Below are 25,774 nucleotides of genomic sequence, written 5' to 3'. Positions count from 1 at the left end.
CAACACATCCTGCTGATATCCCAGCTGCACATGCTGGGATACCACACCAACGGTGCGAAAATAACACTGTAACCTGTCACACCCCGCTTAGTGACACTGCAATTGTGGCACGCACTGCAAACAATTCGGGTCTCAGCGCAGCTGGGAATCAGCGCTATGCATGACCTGCAATCTGGGAGATAAAGGGAAGTGGCACAAACAATTAAACAAAAAACAAAAAGGGAGGTTAGTCCGCCCTTACACAACTCACTCTCAATCAATACCCGCCTTTACGGCTGGACGGACTAACCAAAACAAAATTACAAATCAATCAAAAGAACAAAAAAAGGACAGCAGAGACTATCGAGATTATCGATTAAAATATTACCCAATAAAATATCAATTTTATGAAACCATTCAAAATCATGAAGCTAAAACAAACACTCAATATACCTACAATATTGATCAGTTTCCCTGCGCGTCATCGATCTAGGGCTTGATCAATTCTTCTATTAAAATTCGTGGTCACACTAAAAAAGTCCAACGACACATTAAAAATAGGCACATACAATAGCAAATGATCCAAACAAAAATGGCAAAAGTCTCTTACCGACAGTATACCCACTCGCACCCGAGTGAATTAATTGCCTCTGGTTTTTTCCACAGAAGAGCGCTGACTTCACCCCACATATCCACTACCTTTTCACAGCTCTTCAGCCAATCACCATGCAGAGAGCAACAAACTGCCAGGTGACACTTGTTACAAGTATAATATCCTCCTAAGTGGATATTTGGCCATTGTAGAGCAAAATTGAGTGTTTTGGTCTAAATACCCAAAATGTGATGTCGCCAGGTCCTAGGAGGTTAAAGCTGTTCTGCAGTATTGGAGATTGATCAGCCTTGAAAGTTGGTGCTACTAATTCCTACAAGTGTTCTAACTGTTCTGGATTACTTCCCCCTCTGTTTGCATAAAGCAGTGTTGGAGCACACTGTGGTACCATACCCTCATGGGCATCAGCTGAACAGTACTGTACTGTAGTGTGTTGATACAAACATGGCGAGAATAACAGTGGAAGAGACACAGACCATCATAACACTTATAAATGTCGGTCTGTCCGACAGAGAAACTGCAAAGAAAGTCAAGGTGTCAGTGAGTCCAGTTTCCTTCAGCATCCAAAGGCTCAGAAACAAACTGTGACAGGAAGAGGTCTGCAGACCCAAAGACATGACTGAATCAGGCTACGTCCACACAGCTTAATAGTGGTCGTAGTGAGCAAGTCTCAGTTTCAGGTGTGATTGAAGAGAAGGCTTTGAGCTGCAGGTTTGACAGGACGAGCTGCAGCAAAAAAGCCAGACGTCAGAATAAGACAAAGAGGCTTGTCTGGGCCATGAAACGCCACCATTGCACTACTGAAGACTGGAAGGTTTTATGGACTGAGGAATCAAACTTTGAAATCTACGGTTCATCGCGCAGGATCTTTGTACGTCGTTGACTAGGTGAAAGGATCTGCCCCAGGGCCTCCTCTCAACTGACCTAGGAACAGCTTGATGTTCCACTGGATCAGCTGGGGAGAGGGAGGTCTGGGCTTCTCTGCTTAGCCTGCGGCCACCACGACCCAGCCTCAGATAAGCAAAAGAAAATGGATGAATGCATGTTTGTATTTAATGAAAGTTCACATTGATCACAAGGAATTAGTTGATCTTTCCATTTTTCTCTTTTTATTCTTGAAAATATAATGTTTTTCTGGGACCTTCACAGTAAAAACATTGATTATTTAACTGAAAGAGTTGAAATATTGATTAGATTCAAACAACACACCAACATTATTATGGTTTATTAAATTGAGAAGAAAAACATGCAGTTTAAGGTTCATATTTAATGTGTAGACTGCAACAAACAAATACACCTGTTTCACCATTTCAAACTTCCGCTGGTGCCCAGAGGAGGAAAAATACTTTAAAAGTTACAAATATAACAAAAGATATAACATGTAGAACAAAAGACTGAAGTTTGAAAAAGTCTGGATTAAAACTAAAAACGACTGAAAGGAAACAAATTCAGGTTTTACTGAAAGTTAAAAGTCTGGGATTCCTGAGACGATCAGCTGATCACAGGTTGACTTTCTTTGTCACTGAAAGAAACACGACATATTTACTTTCATATATGTTTCTTTTCTTGTTCAACAAATTATCATTTTAAAATGTCAATAATGTAAAGGCGGTGTCCCAATCTTTTGATTTTATATACAGTGGTGTGAAAACATGTTTGCTCGTGGGTCTGCTCATGTCAGATCATGAAAGATAACACAAGTAAAAAAGTAAAAACATCATGCATATTCTAAATAAAGGTTTTTGTTCATCTTTGGGGAAAAAATCCAAACCCACGTGTGAAAAAGGTGATCGCCCCACCCCAATTTATAACATAAATTACCCTAAGAGTGGAGCAACGGCACATCCAAAAGGTCACAAAAGACCCCAGAGCAAGATCCAAAACACTGCATGCCTCACTTGCCTTAGTTAAGGTCAGTGCTCATGACTCCACCATAAGAAAGAGACTGGGCAACAATGGCCTGCATGGCAGAGTTCCAAGACAAAAACCACTGCTTAGCAAAAGGAACAGAAAGGCTCGTCTCGGTTTTCTAAGAAAACATCTTGATCCCCAACATACTCTGTGCTCTGGCAAGACAAAACTTTTTGGCAGCTGTATGTCTTGCTGTTGTTAATGGAGCCATGAATTCTACCAAAACATCTTGAAGTGCACTTGTGTTCTGCAGCAGGATGATGATCCAAAGCACACCAGCAAGTCCATCTTTAATTTGGAGTGGCCTAGTCAAAGGCTACGTTCACACTGCAGGCGAAAGGGCATCAAATCCGATTTTTTTGACCCTATGCGACCCATATCCGATCATGGTGTGACAGTGTGAACGGCACAAATCCGATATTTTCAAATCCGATCTGGGTCACTTTCGTATGTGGTACTGAATCCAATACATATCCGATGTTTTAGAAAGCGACTGCTGTTTGATGGTCATGTCGCATTAAATCCGTCTTTTACGTCACTGACACAAGACAGACGCCAATTATCAGCGCCCGAGAAGACATCGCGAACGCTTCCTGGCCATCCCGTGTAGATGTCAGTAAAACTGCTGGGAAGACAACATTGGAGAAACGTGAACATTTTATTTGTACTGTATAATCTGCAGATTCTGACAAATCTGCAACTATCCTTTGAAGCAGCGCTCCTCTAAAACAGCAATAAGGATCATTATTAGGTTATCTACATTATTATGTGAATAACAAAATAACTTAAAGCAAAAATTGGGAAACGTGAAGTCCGAAGTCTTTATATTAAGGGCCATCAGTCAAACAATACTGTTTGCTCTGGGTCTGAACAGAGCGCGTTGTGTGTGACATCTTCTTTTGCGCATGCGGGCGCTTTGAGCGTTCACACTAGAGCGCGTTTGCTGTCGCATTTTATTTGTAGTGTGAACAAGCAGACAAAAAAAATCGGATTTGACCAAAAAATCGGAATTGAGCATTAAGACCTGCAGTGTGAACGTAGCCAAAGTCCTGACCTGAATCTGATTGAGATGCTGTGGCATGACCTCAAAAATGCGGGTGATGCTGATAAGAACAATTCTCATATGATGAGTGGGCCAAAATTCCTCCACAGTGTGTAAAAGACTCATTAGCAATTATCACAAACACTTGGGTGGCATATATACATGTATGTATGTATAAATGTAATACATTCATACATAGACATATACACGTCATCCCACATACAGTGATTATTAACATTTCTATGTTTTTTAAAAGGGTCCCAATCTTTTGATTTTCCTGTATATTCAGTTCATTTCATCATCTCCTTGTGAATGTGATGTTACGTTCTCTGTTTGCATTTGTTTGACGTGTCATGTACAACACATGTTGCTTATATGTAACTTAACCATCACCAGTCACTTCTAAATCTGGAATGAAGAATTTAAAACAGTTTCACAGGTCATTTTTATTTTGCTAGTATTAAGAACAGTTACCAGATCCAAGTTCAAAAGTTGGAATTTGGTTATCTAGATTCAACTACATGAAGGAGACAAGCTAACCTCACAATCAAAGGCACTGTTCATTTTCTGTTGTTCATTTTCTAAGCAGACAAATCCCAAAAATGTGCTTTTCCTGAGAAAAAGCACAGGACAGCACATTGTGAAAGAGCAGTACAGATGGAGGAAGAGGAGGAGATCGTCAGCTTTGTGTGGGCACATTAAAGATAGTACTAGCCTTACAAAACAAAAAAGCCTGGGCTGCTTCATTATTCGTTTATGTTAGAGACTTTTGGCAATGCTGGATTCTGATGGCTATGCTTTATTTTGTCAGTAAGGTTGCAGTGCTCTCCATCTAGAGCCCACATTCCTGTATGATATATCTGTGATTAGTGAAGAAAAAAAGACTGATTATCAGAATAAGTTGGCAGGAGCCCAGCAGTCCGTAACTGGATGATCTGGGCATGCTTAGAATCATCTCTGGATCATTTTTCTGCTTACTTTGTAATGGGATAAGAAGAGAACAGGCCTCAGGTAATAAAAGCTGGATAATGTCTCTGCAAATGTTTTATTTATCATTTTAAAAGTTTCAGTAACAGGAGCTCTGATTCCACTGCCGCCCTAAATCGTGTTTCACTGACATGGATAAGTCTGCTTCTTGGACTAGAAACATTTTTGTCATTTAACAGTTTATAGTTATGGAAGAAGTGGAAGAATATATGGCTGAAGAGTCTGATGGTGTTTTTGAAAGGCTGACAAAGGCTGAGGTAAATCCTCCAGAGACCAAGATCAGTGATGACCATGGGGAATGTTTCATAAGGTAATTATAGGTGTTACCTTTCCTGGCAGTGAGCTCATCGATGGACTCAACCACGTGAATTGCTCCAACTGCTGAAGCTTCTCCTTTGGCGTTTGTGGCGTGACACTCGTACGATCCTTCTTCTTCTTTGGTCAGAGGCAAGATCTGAAACACAAACACCATGGTCTATTTTGATTGGTCCCACTGCAGCAGTGACATAACATAGTGTTTGTACTGACCAGCACCCAGCCGGTCACTTCATGCTTCTCCGGTCCTCCTCGAGTCTGGATCGCCAGATTGTCACGGTCTCCAGGAAGAAGCTCCATCTTCTTCCCACTGAGGATCTGAAAGAAGAAACCCATCATTATCATCATCACTCTAATCTTAGAGATCCAACTTCAAATACCTTATTGACTCTGTGATGTCATCACAGAGTTGTCTAACCCCTGTGGTCTTCTAACGGGTTTCTCACTCATACTCTGACTGTGGTGGAGGAACCACCTGACATCCCCACCTGAAGCTGAGACTGATGATTGGACATCCTACTTCACCACAGCTCTGTGCAGGTCTTTGGTCTGTAAATTCTCTTCAAACAGGCCGTTACTTGCCACCCTGATAGACACACCTGAACATACCTGAGCCCTTAGTGTACAAGCCGTCAGAATCAGTTTTTAAGCCCTGATGTCAGAAAAAATAAAGAAAGTTCATGAAACATGCTGATATCTCTGAATGCTGCAAATTAACCTATTTATTATATTACTGCCTTGAGGCAGGAGCTGTTGTGAAGTTGAATTGAACTCCTCACATGGCCAATCCGGTCTTTAAGTCTGACGTTATTAGCCATGTCTGGGCCCAAACTCCGCTGCAAATCCCAAAGTCAAACAAACACTGCAGCATCACTGAGAGTTTAAACTGTCTAAATTCTTTCATCTGTAATTAAATCATCAGCGTTGCTGCTTTACCAGGTGTAACTATGAAGTTTAACATCCAGGCATCCATGAAAACAGGATTTATGATATTTAACAGAGATAGAAGTTAGCAGGGTTATAGCTCACTAGTTTCCACCTAAACATGATATAGCATGTTCTGAGAGATTTCTGAAAAATTCAAACGTACAGCTCTGCTGTCACTTCCAACATGAATGAAGACAGAAAACTAAACAGCAGTGACGTTTGCAGGGTTACTGAAGTTGGGCTAGCTGGTATATAATGTTGTGCTACGTGATCGCTAGCGACACAGCTATGTTAGCATAGCATAAACACAGTGAAGCTGGAGGATGAACACTAATTTTTCCACTCCATAAAAGTTAACGTGAGGGTTCCCAGTGGTTAGAAACAAATACAATTCCATGGCAGGATGATGTGAACGGACGAAACTTCAGTCAGGAGAACAACTGAGATAATCCATCCACAATACGAGGTTAGTCATTAATATACTGCTGCATGGGCTGGGCTGTAGTTACATCTTAAGGGATTATATGGAGTGCGGGAGAGAGTACGACCATGCAGCGTTTAAAGCATAAACATTTTTTCATAAAAAGTGACAAAAACATTAGCGTCTGCTGTTCACTCTGCGTGGGAAGAAAACTGATTTCTACAGTTGAAAAAAACCCTAAACTTTTGAGCGAGCACGCTGCCACGGGAATGTGACATTCACAGAGAAACCCCTGGATCCCCCCACTGACATGACTGCTGTGGGCAAACCTCCACCCGCCCCACTCCTGATAAACAGCTGACAATAGATTTAAGAGCTGCTGAGTCTTTGATTCTATTTATTTTCTGCCATTTTACTTGCATCTATTTCAAAGAGTGTAAACACAAAATATGATTTTATTTTATATGCTGGAATATGCAGAACATAGGTTTAAGTGTTAAGCAATTTCTTCAAGTCCAATGGCGTGTCCAGCGGGGTGGCCTGGGGGAGCACAGGCCACCCCCCCAAGCAGACTGGCCACCCCAGGTGCGACCCCAAAGGTAAAACAATAAAATTCAATCAAATATCAAATGTACGATTATGTTTTCACGGTGAAGCTCAGATATCCGAGTGTAAGTGAATGCAGCATCGGCTTCTGCACTGTGTGCATCACGTTAGCAAAGGTAAGAGAGCCAAGCACGAAAGACGGCACCGCAGGAAACAATTTTTATTAAAGAAAATGAGGACAGAATAAATATCCCGGTAAGTAATATTAAGTTTGTTGAGTTTAGTAAACTTCGGTGAAATTAGAATACCAAGGAAAAAATAACATTTAAAGGATTATTGCAGCCGTCGAATATTTCAGACAGTATGCTACTGAGGGGAGCTAACATAAGAGTTATGAGTTATAAGATATAATCTAAGTCGTAACATTGCTGTATGGAGCTGCAGATTTGGTTGCAGGTTAACATAGCTGGACTGGCCGTCGGGCATACCATGACGGAGTTTCTATACAGCTGTTCGGTTACTATGATGTTACTGATAGAGTACTTTATTTTATTCATAAGGTTAGTTAGTAGAGTTGCCAACGGCTCCTTAAAAAAATGGAATGGTCCCTCATTCAGAGAAAATATTATGCGTTTCGTATTGAGCTGAGAAGAGACGCAGTTTGTCCCGTACTTTCGCTATAATGAAAAAAAGACACAAAGCTGGAGTTATTCTGTTGTTAGGCTGCACAGCTGCCTCTTCTTCTCTCATTCTCTCCCCCTGCCTCTCCTGTTGCTACTTCAATCGTGAAACTGATCAATGATCAGCTGATCATCTTTTCTCTCTTGTTTGTTTACCGCCCACTTTGCGCCAGAAAGAAGAAACCGCCAGATGTCGCGCTAAACAACAGTAGCACGTTTAAGCTTGATCAGCTGTTGTTAGAATTTATTTAATATTAATTTCTAGTATCAGCTGATGTTTGCTGGAGCCACAGCTGTAAAAGCTGCTGGTAATGGATATGTGGTGAGAGGGAAACATGAAGATGAAACCAGGAGATGTCCTTACTGGATCATCAGAGCTGAACAGGTGATGGAGAAACAGGTTTACCTTTTAGGTCACATGAATGAGTTGAAGGGAAGTTATGAACTGTTTCTGGGAGACAAATAACACCAGGATCCTTTTCTAAGTAGCTGACAGCTGGTAACTGTGCAGGGGCGGGTCTAGGAAAGTTTTGCCAGGGGGCCAGGTAGGGCATTAACAGGGAAAGGGGGGGCAGAAAGAAATACTTTTCTTTCTTATTCTCATTTAAAATATCTAGCTTTTATTAAATAACTATCTAAATCTTATAACCAAAGTTTTTATCTGACGTAAAATGTATAGAAATCATATACCAACAAGACAGTGTACATCACTGTCACAACAGCGTTTGTTTTCATTCAAAGGCTTTATGGCTTTAATACCTGGTGGGCCGGTCTCTAGTCAAAATGCCCAATTTTCTGTCCCAGTCCAGCCCTGCAGGTTAATACGGGCAGTGTTACCATGCCAGCTGACTGTATTTCATCATCAGCCAGTGTTGTTCTTTATCAATATTACCAAAGTTTACCATAAGGCAGCATAGAAAGTATTTACTTGCTTTCAGGTTTTATTCAAATGTTAGTCTTTTCATTTGTTTCCCCACGTTTTTCCTGTTTCAAAATCAAACACCAGTTTGTGAGAAGATTCTTCTTTTTTTAATAGGCAGATAAAGTTTTACATTGGCATTGGCTAATTTGTCAATTGTTTGTTACAAATGTTCGTATTTTAATATTCAAAAATGTTTTTGCCCAAAACATATGTGCACTATATGTCAGTAAAAATACTATGGAAATATTGCTGTCCTTGAATGCTGAGTAAACACTGACAAAGCACTGATTGTATCTCTTGTACTTTATCAACGCAGTATCTAAAAACTTTGCACCGTAGTGGTTAAAATCTCATTCTAATAAGAGTTAAAAGCGCATTCGGTTATTAGGTTTATAGGGTTATTGAATTATGGTTAACGGTTGGTAGAATTTTTTTTTTAAACATTATCTGCCAATTACATCTGCCACCCTTCTCCAAATCTGTGCCCCTACCTGGCCCCCCCAACAAAAATTTTCTAGACACGCCACTGTTCAAGTCAAAGACTGTTGATATAATTTACAGTTTTTTCTGAATGCTTAAACCCTAACTGTGATTCTTATAGCACAATTCCTAAAACTATTAACACTTATAGCAAAACCACTCACTGAGTTTGCAAAACTAAAAGCACAAACACTGCTTTGCACTCAGTTTGCAATTTTGTAACACACACTTTGCAAAACTGTAGGCACAACTCACTGCTTACACTCAATTACCAAATTTCCAACACACTCCTAGCAAAATTATACACATGTATGGCTATCATTAACACTATTTTGCCAACTGTCTGGCACACTTTCACATGTGAAAACTGTTTTAGATAATTAGTCCACTTTGCAATCAGCCTAAGCACTATAAACAGGCCACAGGTAAGCTGTCTATGTGGAGTACAATGGAAGGAGCAGTAAGAGTGAGAAGAGTGAGAATCAGAGGAGGCCGAGGGAGAGGACGTGGAGGTGAAGAAGTTGGAGGAAGAGGACGTGGAGGTGAAGAAGTTGGAGGAAGAGGACGTGGAGGTGAAGAAGCAAGAGGGTTAGAGGAAGTTAGAGGAAGAGGACAAGGAGGAGCAAGAAGAGGACGAGGAGGGGAAAGAGGAAGGGTAAGAAGAGTAAGAAACAGAATAACTGATGACATCAGGGCTACAATAGTGGACCATGTCATCAACCATGGGATGACCCTGAGGGAAGCTGGCCAACGGGTTCAGCCTAAACTGAGCCGCTACACTGTGGCAAGCATCATTAGGACATTTCGAAATGAGAATCGGTAAGTACTTTGTAGCACTGCCATACTCTAATGAGAAACACAACAGTACCATACATGCAAAAATACTGAAATTGTTACTTTACAGAATTGCTAGACGTCCAGATGTTGGGGGCAGAGGCAGAATGTTCAATTGACATCTGTACACAGAGAAAGCAAAAGCCAGATGTGTTTTGTATTCATACCATCAGTGTGCAGTTGGCGCATTGTGTGCTTAGTAGATGATGGCTTGTGTGTACTGTTTGATACGAAAACACCATTTTTACGAAGGTGTGAAGAGTTAATCTAGCTGTGTTCGCTTTTGCAAGAGAACTACAATGTTTTGATAATTGGGTGACAGGTTTTCTTATTTGTGTGTAGAGTTTTGCAAAAATAGCCAATAGTTACAAAAAATGTGCTTAAGCAATCAGAAAAAACTGTAATTTTTGCTTGGCGTCCCTCTAATACTGCGGGGTCTGTTCCTTACATTTTAAAGTACCTCAAGGTGACTATTGTTGTTAAGTAGTGATGTAAGCTGCTGTTCAGGGAAATGTTTAAATCAGGATAATTTCCTGTTTTATGTTTCCAGGTGGAGAACTTTGATTGTTTCTATTGGCAGCAGCAGGAAACAGGAAGTCAGCAGCAAAGAGGAAGGCAAACACTTCTGTGGAGTCACGCCTGAACCTTTGAGTGTTTCTTTTTATGGAGAAAAACTAAATACATCTTAAATGTGTGACAAGCTGCTGAATGATGGCACACAAACTCACCTTCTTCCAGGTTAGCACTGGTGTGGGCACGCCCACCACCTCACAACTCAGGTACACCTGAGAGCCGCTCACGTTGTACACCTCACCTGGAGGAGTAACAATGAGTGGAGCTGCAGACAGAAAGAAAAGATGAATGTGGGTGAAACAGGTCCAGACAGGAAGTCCTCAGTGACCTCACAGGAATTGAATTCAGTTTGCTCTGAGCACACTCAGTGGATCTTTTCATGTAGAAAGGAATGTGATGTTTGGGATGGAGGAGGATTATCAGAGGCGACATCAGTCTGTAACTGACAGACTGCCTCATAGTCCGCTGGACCACAGACGGGGAAAGAGACGTTTAGATTTTTTTAACTGCTCTACATTTACATCACAGCAACGTATACATACATACGTACATATATATGTACTTCAGCTGCAGGTTATTTCTCCAACTGTATCAAGCCACATATCAGAATAAGTGACCCCCTTCTGCAGGCTGTAGGCTACATAGATGAAGAAATGCTTCACTGATGACCTGCGACCTCACCTGAACCACAGCGACCTTTGTTCTGCATGTTGACAGGTTCTTTTCCCTCACTCTGGGCTCGCAGGCCTGCAGTTTTCAGTGCACAGGAGTTCGTGTAGGTCACTCCGTTTGTCCCGCAGACCTCATATTTGCTCTTACAGACACAGACTCCCATCTCGTTCTTCTTGTTCTCGCCGCTTCTCACGCACTCCAGACCGGAGCCACAGCGGCGAGCTGCCGACCGGCGACCTCCGCACAGCTCACCCTCTGCGGCAGCGCAGACAGAGCAGCAGCCACAGGAGTCCACCAGAGAGCTGGCAGCACAGCCCTCTGCTGGGAGAGGAGCACACTGAGCCAGGTCACAAGATCCACATCCCAAAGGGGCAGAGTCCCAGACTGAGAGGACCAGGAGGATCAGAGAGAGGAGGCAGAAAGACTTCATGTTTGCGAGCAGCTCTGAGTCAGTCTGAAACTGAGGGGCTGAAACACAGCTGCTCCAAGGGTGGGACTCCGCCTCCACCCACAGCTGATCCCACCCTCAGCCTAGAAGCACAGGAAGATAATACGACCCTGTAAAGTAATACTGTATTACTACTACTACTAGTACTACTCAGGGCTCGCAAAATCGCTAGCCCGACGTCCCGGGGCTAGCGATTTTTCCAGTCGGGCTACCAAAACCTATCTCTGCCCTGCCCGTCGGGCTATCGTAGGAAGGAAAAATATATGTCAATGCTTTTGCATTCTTTCGGAAATGTAGCTGGGTAATTATGTCATTGGCATCGGTGAGCCACTGTCAATATGTGACATATTGAAATCGCGTTTGAATTTGCGCTTGTTTTTTGCTTTCACTTTGCAATCGCGCGAACTGTGTATAGAGAGCGACAGCACTGATTGGTGAGTGACGATAATTTGCGCACCAATTCCTCTGACATCGTCGTATCAATCGTTAGCTTACTATGCAAACATGACAAGTGAAATCTCCCGCAGCTTAAACATGTGAGAGGTTGATCGCGCAGAGAATCACTAAGCGTTATGCGAGTGTCTGTGTAAAAGCAGCAGGATATATATTTTAGTTCTGCTGAGCCAAATAAGACAGGTCAGGGTGAAGAAGTGACCACAAAACGTAAAAGTTATGACAAATCAGACTATAAGGCAAAAAGAAAGTGCAGCTTTATGGTTTCATGGACAAAAGAATTTCTGTGGCTGCAATATGACGAGCTAAATAACCAGGGCTGCACATAAGTGGTCCGCAGGTGTGCATTCGCTGTCAAAATAAAAAACGCGCACAAGATAAGAAGTTGCAACGCGTGTTTGCGTACATAAGATTTTCTGGAGGAGGACAGACATTTGTTTAGAACTCTTAAAGATGTCGAAGAAGCTCCTTTAAGCAATTACTGTGATGTTCCTCCACCTCCAAAGAAATGTCAGAAGGAGTCCGAACCACAAAAGAAGCGCGTATTCTCGGAAAAGTGGTTGCAGGAGGTGAGCTGGCTTCAAACAAATGATGAACGCACAGAGATGTGGTGCAGAATGTGCCGTGAAACTCTAGCGGACAAAAACAGCCTTTTATATGGACGCAAACGCGCGTTGCAACTTCTTATCTTGTGCGCCTCTTTTATTTTGACAGCGAATGCGCACCTGCGGACCACTTATGTGCACCCGTGTAAATAACATAATGTTCTGCCGGTTGTGTTGTTGGCTTTCCCTTGATTTCTGAGTTGACAAGCGCCTTTGTTACTGGGACCAGTAATTTTAAGAAAGGCCCCCATTAGAACCCATGTGAAATGCAAGAAATGCATTATTGCTCAGTCTGCAATATCTTTCCCAGAACAAACACCAATTGCAAATAACATACTAAAAATAAACCTGAAAATCAGTTTAGAACAGCGTACTATGTTGCAAAGAGTGAACTACCACTGGCACAATTTAGCAGTCTTTGCAAACTTCAAAAAGCAAATGGCCTAGATCTTGGTTCCACTTGCCTCTTACCCGTGACTTCAGTGGAAATGTCAGATTCAGGATCTGACACAGACTGATTCATGTCCTACACAGTTCTTACAAGTTCATAGAAATTTCTGTTCAATTAGAACCAAGTATTTGAGTTGATGATTGTAATTTTTATACAATGTTGTAATTTGTTTTTCAACAATTTTTTTGATTAATATTTTGTTTCCTTTACAATATTATACTTTAATGTATACTATTGTAAAGGAAACAAAACAGGAAACAAAACATCAATCAAAAAATTGTTCTCTTTTTTTATTCGGGCTACTTAAGTTTATTTTGGGCTACCAAAAACTGAAGAGTCCCTGCCCGAAGGGCTACCAGGGATTTTGAAATATTGCGAGCCCTGCTACTGTACTTTACACTATTTCCATACAGTATTACATGCACAGAGACCTGCCACCTTCAGAAAATTTCTGATGACTCCTTTGTCACGTGATGCGAGCAGAATCATCTGCAGCTCAACGTGACAAAGATCAAAGAACTGATTGTGGACTTTAGGAAGACCAGGAAACTCGTGACCCCCGTTTCAATCCAGGTGGTCGATGTGGACATTGTGGAGGAGCATAAATACCTCAGAGGACACACTGATAATAGGCTGGACTGGGTTAAAAACGCCACTGCACTCTACAGGAACGGCCAGAGTTTCTGAGGTCCTTCAACATCTGTCAGACAATGTTCAGGATTTTCTATCAGCCTGCTGTGGTCAGTGCTATCCTCTGTGCTGTTGCATGCTGGGACAGCAGGTTGAGGGTCGCAGATGCGACTAAATAAACTGGTCACAAGGCCAGTAATGTTGTGGGAATGGAGGCCATCTCTGTACAGCTCCATCAGCACACAGTGCAGTAGTTATACTCTTTGCACACGCTCTGCAGTAAATAACAAAGTTTTACATTTTAAAGTAAAATGTGAATCGTATATATCACGTATTATTCTAGATATTTATAATTGAGATATTTTATATATTAGAGCTAGTTCTTATTTTGTAAACTTTGCATTATAGTGTATTATTATTTAGTTTGGTCTGTTACTGTTCTTATTGACTTTGTACAACTGACACCACATACTTTCCTCAGGGATCATTAAGGTATTCTGATTATTACAACTGTGCTGTACTCTGTGTTATAGTATTACTGTGGGAAGCAGTCTGATTCGAGCATCAAGGAAGGGGAGAGGGTAAGCAGACATTTTGGGTTCCCAGAGACGAGCAATTTACTTACAGTGACCTCCATTATTTGTGAAACTTAACAAAACTCAAAAGCACATGGTAACACAGCTCACCTCTCCTCCTTCACCTGAATCAAGCAGAGACTGACTATAGCTGTGTCCCAATTCCTAGGCTGCATCCTTTGGAGGACCCGTCCTTGATATATAAGTCACTCAGATCTGGGCCGTGTCCTCCGAAGACCGGGTAGGCCTGAAGTGAGCGGCTGTGAAATTGGCCGTCAGATTTGCGTCACCGCTGTCTCGGTGGAGTTTAATAAACTCAGCCATCTGCTCCTCGCTATCTAAAATATAACAGGACAGTGGAGCAAACTCTCGATCATCTCACACTTCTGTTTAATCAGTTTTCTGTTTGACGTTTATTCAGCTGTGCGAAAACTAGAACTTTAATTTCAGCCAAACCAATTTACTCAGGAACAAATAAAACAGTGAAAAAACCAAACAATAACATTTTTAAGTTATCTGAGTGACTTATATATCATGTTTAACCTGAGTAGCCAAAGACCGCGGGGGGTCTGAAAACGGTGTGCCGGGAGTTCACTTTCTCTAGTGATGGGAATTCCGGCTCCCAACCAGCTCTTCAAGTTGTTTCGTTGGTTTAATTAATTTATTATCAACAATAATATAAAATTATGCACAAAATGAATTACTAATGTAAAACAACATGTTTTTATTTATATATGTTTATATATAAATATGCTTTTATTTATTCACTCCACATAAAATGTAAACAAATCAATTATATAATAAAAAAAACAACTATTTACATTTCAACTTTTAACTGTGTTATGATCCAGTGTTGTCAGTGTTTGTTTTATGTGTGACTCCTCCCACCAGAGGAAGGCTGTGGGTTTTTTTTTCCCCTTTTCTTTCTTAGGGGGTGGACACCTGGGCGTGTCTGCTGAGTTGTTGGGTGGAGTCTCTGCCTGTCCTGGGATTAGATAATTGATTGATCACCTCCGGTATTTAACCACCAGATGACAGCCTCCACCATCCAACAAAGCGCATGCGTTTTTGATTGTTGTTTCGTAGAGTGTCGTTGCCTATTGATTTGCAAGTACAGTGGCTTGCAAAAGTATTCGGCCCCCTTGAACTTTCCCACATTTTGTCACATTACAGCCACAAACATGAATCAATTTTATTGGAATTCCACGTGAAAGACCAACACAAAGTAGTGTACATGTGAGAAGTGGAACGAAGATCATACATGATTCCAAACATTTTTTACAAATAAATAACTGCAAAGTGGGGTGTGCGTAATTATTCAGCCCCCTGAGTCAATACTTTGTAGAACCACCTTTTGCTGCAATTACAGCTGCCAGTCTTTTAGGGTCTGTCTCTACCAGCTTTGCACATCTACAGACTGAAATCTTTGCCCATTCTTCTTTGAAACAGCTCCAGCTCAGTCAGATTAGATGGACAGCGTTTGTGAACAGCAGTTTTCAGATCTTACCACAGATTCTCGATTGGATTTAGATCTGGACTTGACTGGGCCGTTCTAACACATGGATATGTTTTGTTTTAAACCATTCCATTGTTGCCCTGGCTTTATGTTCAGGGTTGTTGTCCTGCTGGAAGGTGAGCCTCCGCCCCAGTCTCAAGTCTTTTGCAGACTCCAAGAGGTTTTCTTCCAAGATTGTCCTGTATTTGGCTCCATCCATCTTCCCATCAACTCTGACCAGCTTCCCCGTCCCTGCTGAAGAGAAGCACCCCCAGAGCATGATGCTGCCACCACCATATTTGACAGTGGGGATGGTGTGTTTAGAGTGATGTGCAGTGTTAGTTTTCTGCCACACATAGCGTTTTGCATTTTGGCCTAAAAGATCCATTTTGGTCTCATCTGACCAGAGCACCTTCTTCCACATGTTTGCTGTGTCCCCCACATGGCTTGTGGCAAACTGCAAACGGGACTTCTTGTGGTTTTCTGTTAACAATGGCTTTCTTCTTGCCACTCTTCCATAAAGGCCAACTTTGTGCAGTGCACCCCAGCTGAGCTGTAGATCTCTGCAGCTCGTCCAGAGTCACCATGGGCCTCTTGGCTGCATTTCTGATCAGCGCTCTCCTTGTTCGGCCTGTGAGTTTAGGTGGACGGCCTTGTCTTGGTAGGTTTACAGTTGTGCACTCTATTTAGTCATTAGCACTCATTAGGCAATGTCTATAGGCAACTGACTGCACTCAGACCAAAGGGGGCTGAATAATTACACACACCCCACTTTGCAGTTATTTATTTGTAAAAAATGTTTGGAATCTGACCACAACCAGTAGGCAACAGCTGAAGTGTATTGCCAAAGGACACAACAACCGAGACTGTCGGCGTTAAAACTAAGTAGCTGCCACCATTGTTGGAAACTTGGCTGGGCCACGCTATGAATTCTGGGATATGGTGGGCCACAAAGGATACACCCGACCCATCCATCAAATCTGGGAAAATGAAGGACACATTTGTTGGCCCCATTTGGAGCAGCCTTCATCACGTTGCTGTAACTAATCGGCCTTCAAATCCGAAGGATGAGGCCCCTGAATTGGGACGCAGCTCAAATCAGTTTACCTTCAGTTATTCTAGCCAGTACCATTGGCTTGAGTTGAGGAATCTAAAACTCAACAGAAATGACTGAGAATTACAAAAAGCTCCCCAATCTTTTGATTAACACATTTATGACTAAATGGCTCTATATAAGAAAAAATATGCAACAAATCCCTTTGTATCATGAAACAAACAAAAGCAAGCAAGCAAGAAACCCCTCCTCTTGGTTTAACCTGCTGATGTCAGATCATCAGTAGTAGTCAGGAGATGCTGGGCGGGCCTTTCCCGCACATGACCTACGTGAAGATTGAAAACAAGAAAACAAATGACTTAATCCTGTGACATAATAAAATATAAAACAACATGTAACTGAGTATTTGCTTTAATTTACTGACTGTTTGTTTTGCAGGCGACTGAATGCTCACACAAACAAAGCCAGGAGAGTCAGTGCATAGCAAATAAATATATAGAAAGAATAATGTACACAAAGTCAGTACTTCTGGGACAAGTGCAGAGTATCACAACAGCTTATCTACTTTGTGTCACACTGTGTGACAGAAGAATCAGGGAAGAGACTATTGATCCACACAGGTATAAATACGGGAAACATCTGATCGATAAGTGGCTGATCTGTAATCCTTCCTCTTGAACTGTTTCTAAGTTTAGAGAGTGTCTGTGGGAAAATAAACAGGCGGTCAAAGATCATGCATTCACTTCCTGTTATTGTTCAGAGATGAACTTCAACACAGAGCATTCACAGTCTGAAGTGACTTTATTTATGACCAGACAGACACATCTCAGATTAACATCAAACACTTTAAATGTCTGAGGTGATCACATTGTCACAGACGTTTACCTGACTTTATATGACTTTAAACTCTGACAGGAAGTTACAGTCAGCTGGGGGGGTTTTCCATCAGGTGGACCCAGGCAGCTAGTAATTATTAAACTGAGTCAGTCTGCTGTCCTCAACTTGTTTTGTAGATGTTTGCAGCTGTATTATCTGACAGCACGGTCATTTGCGGTATTTGGCGAAGAAGGCGGTCAGCAAGTCTCTGTATGGAGATGTCGAGTGAGGAGTCGACAGTTGCAAGAGTCGGCGGATTGAAGGAGAGCGAAGGAGGAGGTTGTGACTGAATCCCACCAGACTGGAAGCAAACCAGTACAGAGCCATGGACTGTGAGGAGAGACACAGTGAGACACTTTCAGAATAAAACACCTTAATCTGATTAATACACAGGAACATTCTTTCAAAATAAAACCCTGAACAGACACTTTAATCTGATGACCTGACAGGAATGCGGGAGCGACTTAACACGTTCAAACATTCGTTGACTTGGCAGATCTGAACATGAAACATTCCTCAGTCAGAGCTGTGTTTATGAACAGGAAACGAGGCAAATGCTGCTTCACTCACAAATGTCGGGAGAACGAGCTCACCAGTGTAAAGCTCGTGGGTGGCAGTACCGACATTTCACAGACTGTGGAGAGATTAAAAACTTTCACTTATATACAGATCAACTTAATCACCTACACCATTCAGTGGCCATAATAATCTTTTACCTGTAAGAGATATAAACTAATTAGAGCTCAGATCAGGCTCAGAGAGGGCAGGGCTATGACACTCATGATCAGATGATGTGAAGGATGAAGAATGCCTTAGAATGCTTAGATTCCGTCAAACGTTGGATGGCTGTAAATTTCCTCCAACTCAACGAGGGGAAAACTGAAGTCCTCGTATGTGCTCCAGACAGATTTGTATCCCAGATAGTGAAAGCCCTTGGTCCTCTTCCTGTGTATGTTAAATCCTCTATCAGGAATTTAGTTGTCACTTTTGACTCGACTCTCACATTGGATGGGCATGTGAATTCTCTGGTCCGGTCTTGTTTTTATTATTTAAGAAATGTGGCTAAGTTAAGCCCTATTTTATTTTGCCCTGAACTGGAGATAGCTATACATGCATTTATTTCCTCACGCTTGGACTATTGTAACTCTTTGTTTATGTGTCTAAGCAAAGGTTCTCTGGATCATCTGCAGGTTGTGCAAAATGCTGCAGCTAGACTTTTGACAAGATCCTCCAAGTATTCACATGTGACAGCATAGCTATTTCAGCTACACTGGCTTCCTGTTGAATTTAGAGTACATTTTAAGGTCCTGGTCTTGATATTTAGAGCCTTGCATGGACTGGCACCAGCCTACATCTCCGATCTGCTACAGGCCTATATAGCTTTTGCCACTGTGGCCCCGAGACTGTGGAACGCTCTCCCTCATACATTCAGATCTGTGGACTCAGTAGTTGTTTTTAAAAAACAACTCAAAACTCACCTTTTTAAAACTGTTTTTGGTTAAATTTCTGACTGTTTTATATTGTCTGTTTTACCCTTTTATTATTTATTATCCTATGTGCAGCACTTTGTGACTCTGTCTAGAAAGGTGCTATATAAATAAAATATTTATTTATTTATTTATTTATTTAATGCCATTTTTGTCTCATGTTAACCAGCTTACTACACCTTCATCACCTGCATATTTGTGCTGTGTGAATGAATAAGACTCAGTCTCCATGTGTCCCATGGTGTCCCATTTGATCACAGATCAAATTCAAGTTCTTGTTCAGGTTGAATGGGACGTGTAGTGGTCAGGAAATGAGGGTGGTCCAGGTGTATACATGTCTAAGCGGGCTGTAATGTGTAAAGGTTATTTTCCCTGCAGGTGTAGTACGCACGTTTTATGACTAAAATGTTTTTCTTTTTTGTAAATTTCAGCTTGTAACTCGTTTCCTGAATGTCAAATGGCTGTTCTGACCTGGTCTAAGACCTCAGGCTGAGAAAAGTGATGGACTGTGTAGTCCATCACTTTTCTCAGCCTGAAGCCAGCCTTAAACTCACAGAGGGCACCGTGGCGGCGATTGGGATCATCAGCAGAGAAAATCCTCTAACGGTGTTCAAGACCAGCTGCTGGGTTCGAGACGCTGCGACTCTCTGCAGAGAAAAAACCTGAAGAAGAAGCGCACAGGAAGCTTAGACTGATTACACCACTGATCAGCTAATTACATACTGCTGACAAACTGACCTCTACGATGAGCAGGTTGGTGAGTCCCAGACAGACAGGTAGGATCCAGGTGGAGTCCGGTATGGTGAGGTCAGGGAACCACAGAGCACCTCCTGCTGCCAGCGCCCCCTGCAGGTCTGCAGGAAAAACAGAGGTAGCTGAAGCTCCAGCTGCTGTACGTTGCAGGGAGGGAAAAGAATGAGCGCGTGAGAGAACTATCGCTCAAGAGCACTTAACAAAAATACAGGAAAGTCAAAACTTTAAAGACATGAGGGGTGGCTCAAGACTTTTGCACAGTACTGTATCCTACCTCATAATTTTGGGCTGGGTTAGTTTCATTTGGTCCAGGTTCTTACCAGACTGATCCAGGCTCAGATTTCGGAGGGCCAGAGACAGACTGATCCAGAGTGGCAGCTGAACCCAGACCAGCAGACTGGCTTTGAAGGGGTGACAGTTATCTCTGACGTAGAGCTGAGAGACGATCCGCCGCAGGTTCTTCTTGAACTGGAACCTGGTAGGAGGACAGACTGACTGGTTGTATGCTGTCTATTGGATGTTTTTTTGTTTCTTTGAATGTATTTGTTTGTTGTTGTTTTAAGTCTGTTAGTTGTGTCTCACCGGCTTTCTCTCTCCGTCCAGCTTCTCTCTCCTGCTCTGACTGACACTTCATAGCGTAGTCTCTTGGCCAGCTCAGAGATTTCAGCCTGTAGTGCCTCCACCTGCATATCACATGAAGATTACTATGGTTAGATTCTGGGGGATTGGTTAATAATAGTTAGTTTTGTGGGTTTTTCATTGCAGGAACTAAGGGGCTGCATTAGATAAAGCTTACATCTTTGCTCTGACCAACTGAAACCTTTTTTGGGACATCTCACGGGGAAAAAAAAGCACCTTAATTAAACGGATGCTTCTGACTGGATAAACTCAGAGGCAGCTGCAGAGTATTCCTCCAAAACATGATGAGGTAAAGTAAAGTAACTTAAAGGCGGTTAAAAGCTGACGTGTCAGCTGAGAGTCTCAGAGGCTTCCTTTTTCATTTCAGTTTAAAAGGACACGAGGAGGAGGACGAGGAGGACAGAATTCGTGGGAGAGAAGGGGGAGGGAAAATGTCTGGATTCCTGAAATATTTCTTCTCTCTGAGGACAAACTACAGTCTGATCTAAGGTCAGATGTAGAGATGTGGGAGCGCTGGATTTTCTTTTAGAAGCACAAAGATGGATCAGAGGTGGCAAAAACATCATGAGACCCTCAAACTCTGACCTGAGATCATGTGACCAGCATTAAGTATGTTGGATGAGTCTGTGGACACAGACAGACCTTTCCCCTCTTACTGACCACTCAAAGTATTTTAAACCATCAACATGTTTAAGTTTGCTTTCATGCAGTGAAGCAGAAAGGGTCTGCACTCATCCGCCTCACCTACAGCCAGAAACAGGATCACACAGGAAGAATGAGCTGAAGCAGCAACCTTGTCAATGTGAGGTGACTCTGGTAACTACTGCAATGACACTGCACAGATGACCTTCAACAGCTACAAGACGGTGGCTCTGACATCCCACCTGATGAAGACCCTGGAGCGACTGGTCCTGGCTCAGTTTCGGCGCCTGGTGAGCTCATCACTGGACCCACTTCAGTTTGCCTACCAGCCTGGCATTGGAGCGGATGATGCCGTCATCCACTTCCTACATCGCTCCCTCTCTCACTTGGAGACCGCTGGGAGCACTGTGAGAATCATGTTCTTTGATTTCTCCAGTGCCTTTAACACCATTCTGCCCACAGTCCTGAAGGACAAGCTGGAGAACTCTGGAGTGGATCATCACCTCACCACATGATTCTGGACTACGGGTTGTCTGCAGTACGGGGGCCCACAGAGAACAGTTCTAGCTCCGTTCCTCTTCACCATCTACACTGCAGACTTCTCCCACAGCTCCACCCAGTGCGTCCTGCAGAAGTTCTCTGATGACTCTGCAATAGTCGGCCTCATCACTGATGGGGACGACAGGGAGTACAGAGAACTGACCCAAGGCTTTGTGGACTGGTGCCAGCTGAACTACCTCCACATCAACACCAGTAAAACCAAGGAGCTGATGGTAGACTTCCACAGGCACAAACATCCTCCACTGCAACCACTGAACATCCAAGGTATGGACAATGAGGCTGTAGACAGCTACAGGTACCTTGGTGTTCATCTGAACAATAAACTGGACTGGACTCATAATTCAGATGCACACATGTGCAATAAGACTAAGTGCAATACTTTTTTTTCCCAACAAAGTTGTATTTTTACTCAGTTGTATAAAGCATTTGTATTCTATTTTTATCCTATTGTATATAGTATTTTATTTTATTCTATTCTGTACAGTTGTGTACAGTACCTTATTCTTATTGTGTTCCAGTGTTCTCCAGTTTTTGCTGTGTAACTTTGCACTGTCCACTTTCTGCTGTGACAAAACAAGTTTCCCACGTGTGGGACTAATAAAGGTTATCTTATCTTATATGTGAAGCCCTGCGTCACTGACCTTAGAGATGACGACCAGCTGGTAGGCAGCGAGCGGCAGAGTGATGAGTGTCCTCACTGACAGCGTTGCTACACAGATGCTAAACCACCACGGCAACCCGCTCGCCTCCTGTACGCTCACCAGGAGTTGTTCACACAGGTGAACTGGGGTCGAGTCCGCCAGGCTGCTGTACCACCCACCTGCAGCATCGCTGCTGCCACCTGACAGGAACCGCACACCTGACACGTGTGCCCCCCCTCCTGATCTATGGAGGTAGTTGCCAGGAGAGGAGGTGATGACAGGTGGAAGTGACTTCCTGTAGATCACAGCTGAGCAGAATCCTCGTATGGGAAGGCTGAAGATCCTCGACAAGCCCCCCACACTTAACATGGTGACCCTCATAGGCCTGAAAGGATGACACAGAAAGGACGGCCGTAAAATATCATATGACTGCAACAGGAACCAGGATGGAGTGAAATATGAAGTCCATGTGTAGGAGACCACGCTGAAGGGAAGGATGAGACTCCTCTTCATCTTCCATCATGAACAGATTATTTACAGGTTATTACAATTGGTGAAGCAACTGTGAGCTCAAGGTTTTTCAGTGATCGATTTATCAATGAGGAACCTTCCTCAGAGAAACATTTCAGGACTTCACCTGTTTGCCAACAAACAAACGTGAGTGTGATCGATGTTCTAGGTCAGCTCTCTCCGTGTTGCAGATGTTGCATCGTTTTCACTGGATGTCGTCTCTGTCTCTGGGTCATGAGGTTTGACAAGACAAAAATGGGCTCCATCTCCAGCTCGTTCAAATGCATACCCGTATCAATATTCTCATCAGACCACAATTCAATTATTTGAATTTATTTTTTTTTAAAAAACAAAAAGTTTTCCACCTAGTCTCACACCTCTGTCCTTCTGTAACTTAAATAACAAGCCAATGTTTTCCTGATGACGCTACAGACAAAGCCTCAACATCCTGTTCACCTGTCAGCTGTTTAACACCTGCTGATCACGGAGAGTGGAATATGTAAACGGATCACACCAGTTAAACAAAAACCTGTGTTTTACTGTCAGAGTCTGTGTGGAGAAGAAGAGAAAACTGCCTGTTTGTGTTTATTAAGCTTCATGTCAGGAGAAAGTTCAGCTCAGCTGTTCCTCAGGTAGCTGTGAAGATCAGCTGCTATTATTTGGCACAGGGGAAAGTGGGGTGATTTGGTTTTTGATTGTTGCGTATGAACCGTTATAGAAAAGTCTGAAAACATTTCACAGATGTGTTAGAGATTTGGTAAGCTACACTGTGAGTCGATACTCAAAACTGTTGGATGATGCTTTTTTTCCAAAATGGTGTTGTTGGGGTAATTTGTGCCAAGGGGCCACACTTACGAATATTTTAAACATATTATTTTATTGTAACTGTAGATTGTATTTTTATAGTTTTCCACTGTGACATTCTTAATTTCAGACCAAAAACAGAAACAGACCCTCATGCCACAGAGTTATAATAGAGAGAGTTTACTGAGTGAACGAGGTGGAGAAGGGAAGTCCATTCGTCAGGTGGCAAGGAAGATGAACATCCAGGATGACATTAAAATGATACATGGAAAAGAAAAAGATGGATGGTGTAAAAGTGGATATGTAAAGCTAGCTAATATATAATATAACGTAATATAATGTTTGTGCTTTTGTTTTGGTAACTTCCTGTGTGACCAGACGTGAATGTTGCAAACGGAAACTAGCTTGATGTAACAAAAGACGCAAGAAAACTGCAAACTACTGATAATGGAAAAAAGGGAGAGAAAAACAATAGTATAAAAATGAATGGCTCTAGCTACAGTCGACAGGGGAACAAGCTCTTACGTTGGTTCGTTGTCTGATACACGGCAAGGAATAATAAAATTCATTCAACAACCATCAGTTCTGGCCTTCTCAGTTCGGCTGGATGCTACAGATGGAAATGCCATCAAGTCTTTGACAAAACATCTAAGGGACTAGCAGCCTTTATATGTTCATTTCTTTGTGAATACTCAAAAGCCAGTTCATGCACAAAGAAATTAGATTTTGATCCAGCTGGCAGGAATATCACATGCAAAAGCAGGTTTGGTTAAGTGTGCATTTATTAAGAAAAAGTAATAGAGAATATTCATAATTATTTCCCATAGAGAAAATGTGCATAAAAACATTAACCACATCACAAAAACTTGGTGGTAGAGCCAGAAGGGAGCAGTGAGTACCATCAACAGCTGGGATGTTATGGAGTAGGCCAGATTTGTGAAGACAACTGCAGTTAAATTCGTCTTCATTTGAATTTCACTTTGTTCTGAACATGTCAGAACTTTTTTACTGCTCAACATCCTGAAATATGTGTACATGTTTTAGTTGGACATTACGGTCGCTCTAAAGTCACTTTAAGTAAAAACTGGCACAACTCACCCTACATTAATTAAAGTCTTTACCTGTCCAGGTAAACATGTTTACTGCGTGAATACATCTAATGCGTTCTCGTGTTAACAGCTCGATATTGCATCTTTTTTTTTAAAATGAACTTTATTTAGAACAATAACAATGACAATCTCAGAGAGACAAGCGACATATTGAATCATTCAGAACAGAATCACACCTCCTTTTTCTTTTCTTCGATATTGCAATCTTTAACATGACCGTACAGCGGAAACGTACCTGTGTGACGTCAGCCGTTAGGTGCTCTGTGCTCGGGGTCAGAGGCTGAATAAATCATTAAATCCCTGATTTTATTTGCTTATATCTATTCTATCACCTTGGCGCCTCCAACCACACGCTACGCTGTGTCCCACGTTTATGACGTTGCACTGTTTACCACTTTGTGTCGGTTGAATGTGACGTCACTATAGGATTATACATGAGTAAAAAAAAACAACCCCCCTTCACCGCACCGCTGGTGTTTCAGATAAAAACATCTCAGATTATCTAAACACGAACCAGCTTTATCGCTCCAAACAAAATATTTAAAGCCCGCTGAATATGTATCAAAAACCGTCATTTTTCCCGCCGGACGTTTCTTTTAATGTGAAAGAGCAGAGCGGAAGCGTGGCATCAGCGAATATAGTTCTGCTTGTCACTGTCTGTCACTACCCGATCCGTACCGGAAACCCGATCGGTACCCCGCATGCGCGAATGGTATCTACTTCCGGTCGTAGCGTTTTACGATAGTTATTGGTCAGAGTATCTGTTAAAATGTTAAGAATATTAAGTATATCTTAAAATGTTTGCAATAATGAAGCATTTCAGTACAATGTAGACAAAAACAAAAAATAAAAAGACAGTTACGGATCGGAACTCCCCGATCCTTACTGGGCATGTGCAAACTAGGACCGTACAAATCGGGTCTACCCGATCCGTACCGCGCATGTGCAGGGGTTTTCTTCTTCTTCTGTTCGTTTAATGGCAGTTTACTCCCCAGTGTACGAGGATACTGCCACCTGCTGACCGAGCGAATGAACCCTATTGTAAACTGAATTGGCGTCATTACAAACGTGTGTTAAATTTGATTTAGTGATAATCAAGTGTGTTTATGCTTGTCTGTGTGGAGAGGATTGACTGGAATAGT

General features: G+C 42.2%; 3 protein-coding genes across 6 annotated transcripts in view; 1 reads left to right on the top strand and 2 right to left on the bottom strand.

The window, feature by feature from the left end:
- The window catches only part of polr2b (RNA polymerase II subunit B), a 221,312-nt gene that overhangs the window by 37,770 nt on the left and 157,768 nt on the right, over window positions 1–25,774 (top strand). The window lies entirely within an intron of this gene.
- Window positions 1,800–12,477, bottom strand: igfbp7 (insulin-like growth factor binding protein 7). The gene is made up of 5 exons (XM_085183575.1): window positions 10,909–12,477; window positions 10,383–10,492; window positions 5,058–5,162; window positions 4,857–4,983; window positions 1,800–2,111 (listed from the first exon to the last, which is right to left on the bottom strand). Exons 1-5 carry the CDS (start codon window positions 11,327–11,329, stop codon window positions 2,089–2,091), a joined length of 786 nt encoding a protein of 261 aa, XP_085039701.1. The 5' UTR covers window positions 11,330–12,477; the 3' UTR covers window positions 1,800–2,088.
- On the bottom strand, window positions 17,393–25,130 carry cox18 (cytochrome c oxidase assembly factor COX18). 4 transcript variants are annotated; one of them, XM_085183560.1, is made up of 8 exons: window positions 24,868–25,130; window positions 22,210–22,594; window positions 20,309–20,409; window positions 20,047–20,201; window positions 19,712–19,863; window positions 19,528–19,635; window positions 18,057–18,120; window positions 17,685–17,816 (listed from the first exon to the last, which is right to left on the bottom strand). In XM_085183560.1, exons 2-7 carry the CDS (start codon window positions 22,588–22,590, stop codon window positions 18,076–18,078), a joined length of 942 nt encoding a protein of 313 aa, XP_085039686.1. In that variant the 5' UTR covers window positions 22,591–22,594; window positions 24,868–25,130; the 3' UTR covers window positions 17,685–17,816; window positions 18,057–18,075. The 4 variants fall into 4 exon arrangements, with proteins under 4 accessions (XP_085039669.1, XP_085039672.1, XP_085039676.1 ...); XM_085183543.1 differs by lacking the exon at window positions 18,057–18,120 and having other exon boundaries at window positions 17,393–17,816; window positions 24,868–25,064; XM_085183546.1 differs by lacking the exon at window positions 18,057–18,120 and having other exon boundaries at window positions 17,393–17,816; window positions 19,712–19,827; window positions 24,868–25,035.

Source organism: Neolamprologus multifasciatus, chromosome 2 (assembly GCF_963576455.1).
Source record: "Neolamprologus multifasciatus chromosome 2, fNeoMul1.2, whole genome shotgun sequence".
NCBI classification, from domain to species: Eukaryota; Metazoa; Chordata; class Actinopteri; order Cichliformes; family Cichlidae; genus Neolamprologus; species Neolamprologus multifasciatus.
This window is presented reverse-complemented; position numbering and strand designations above follow the sequence as displayed.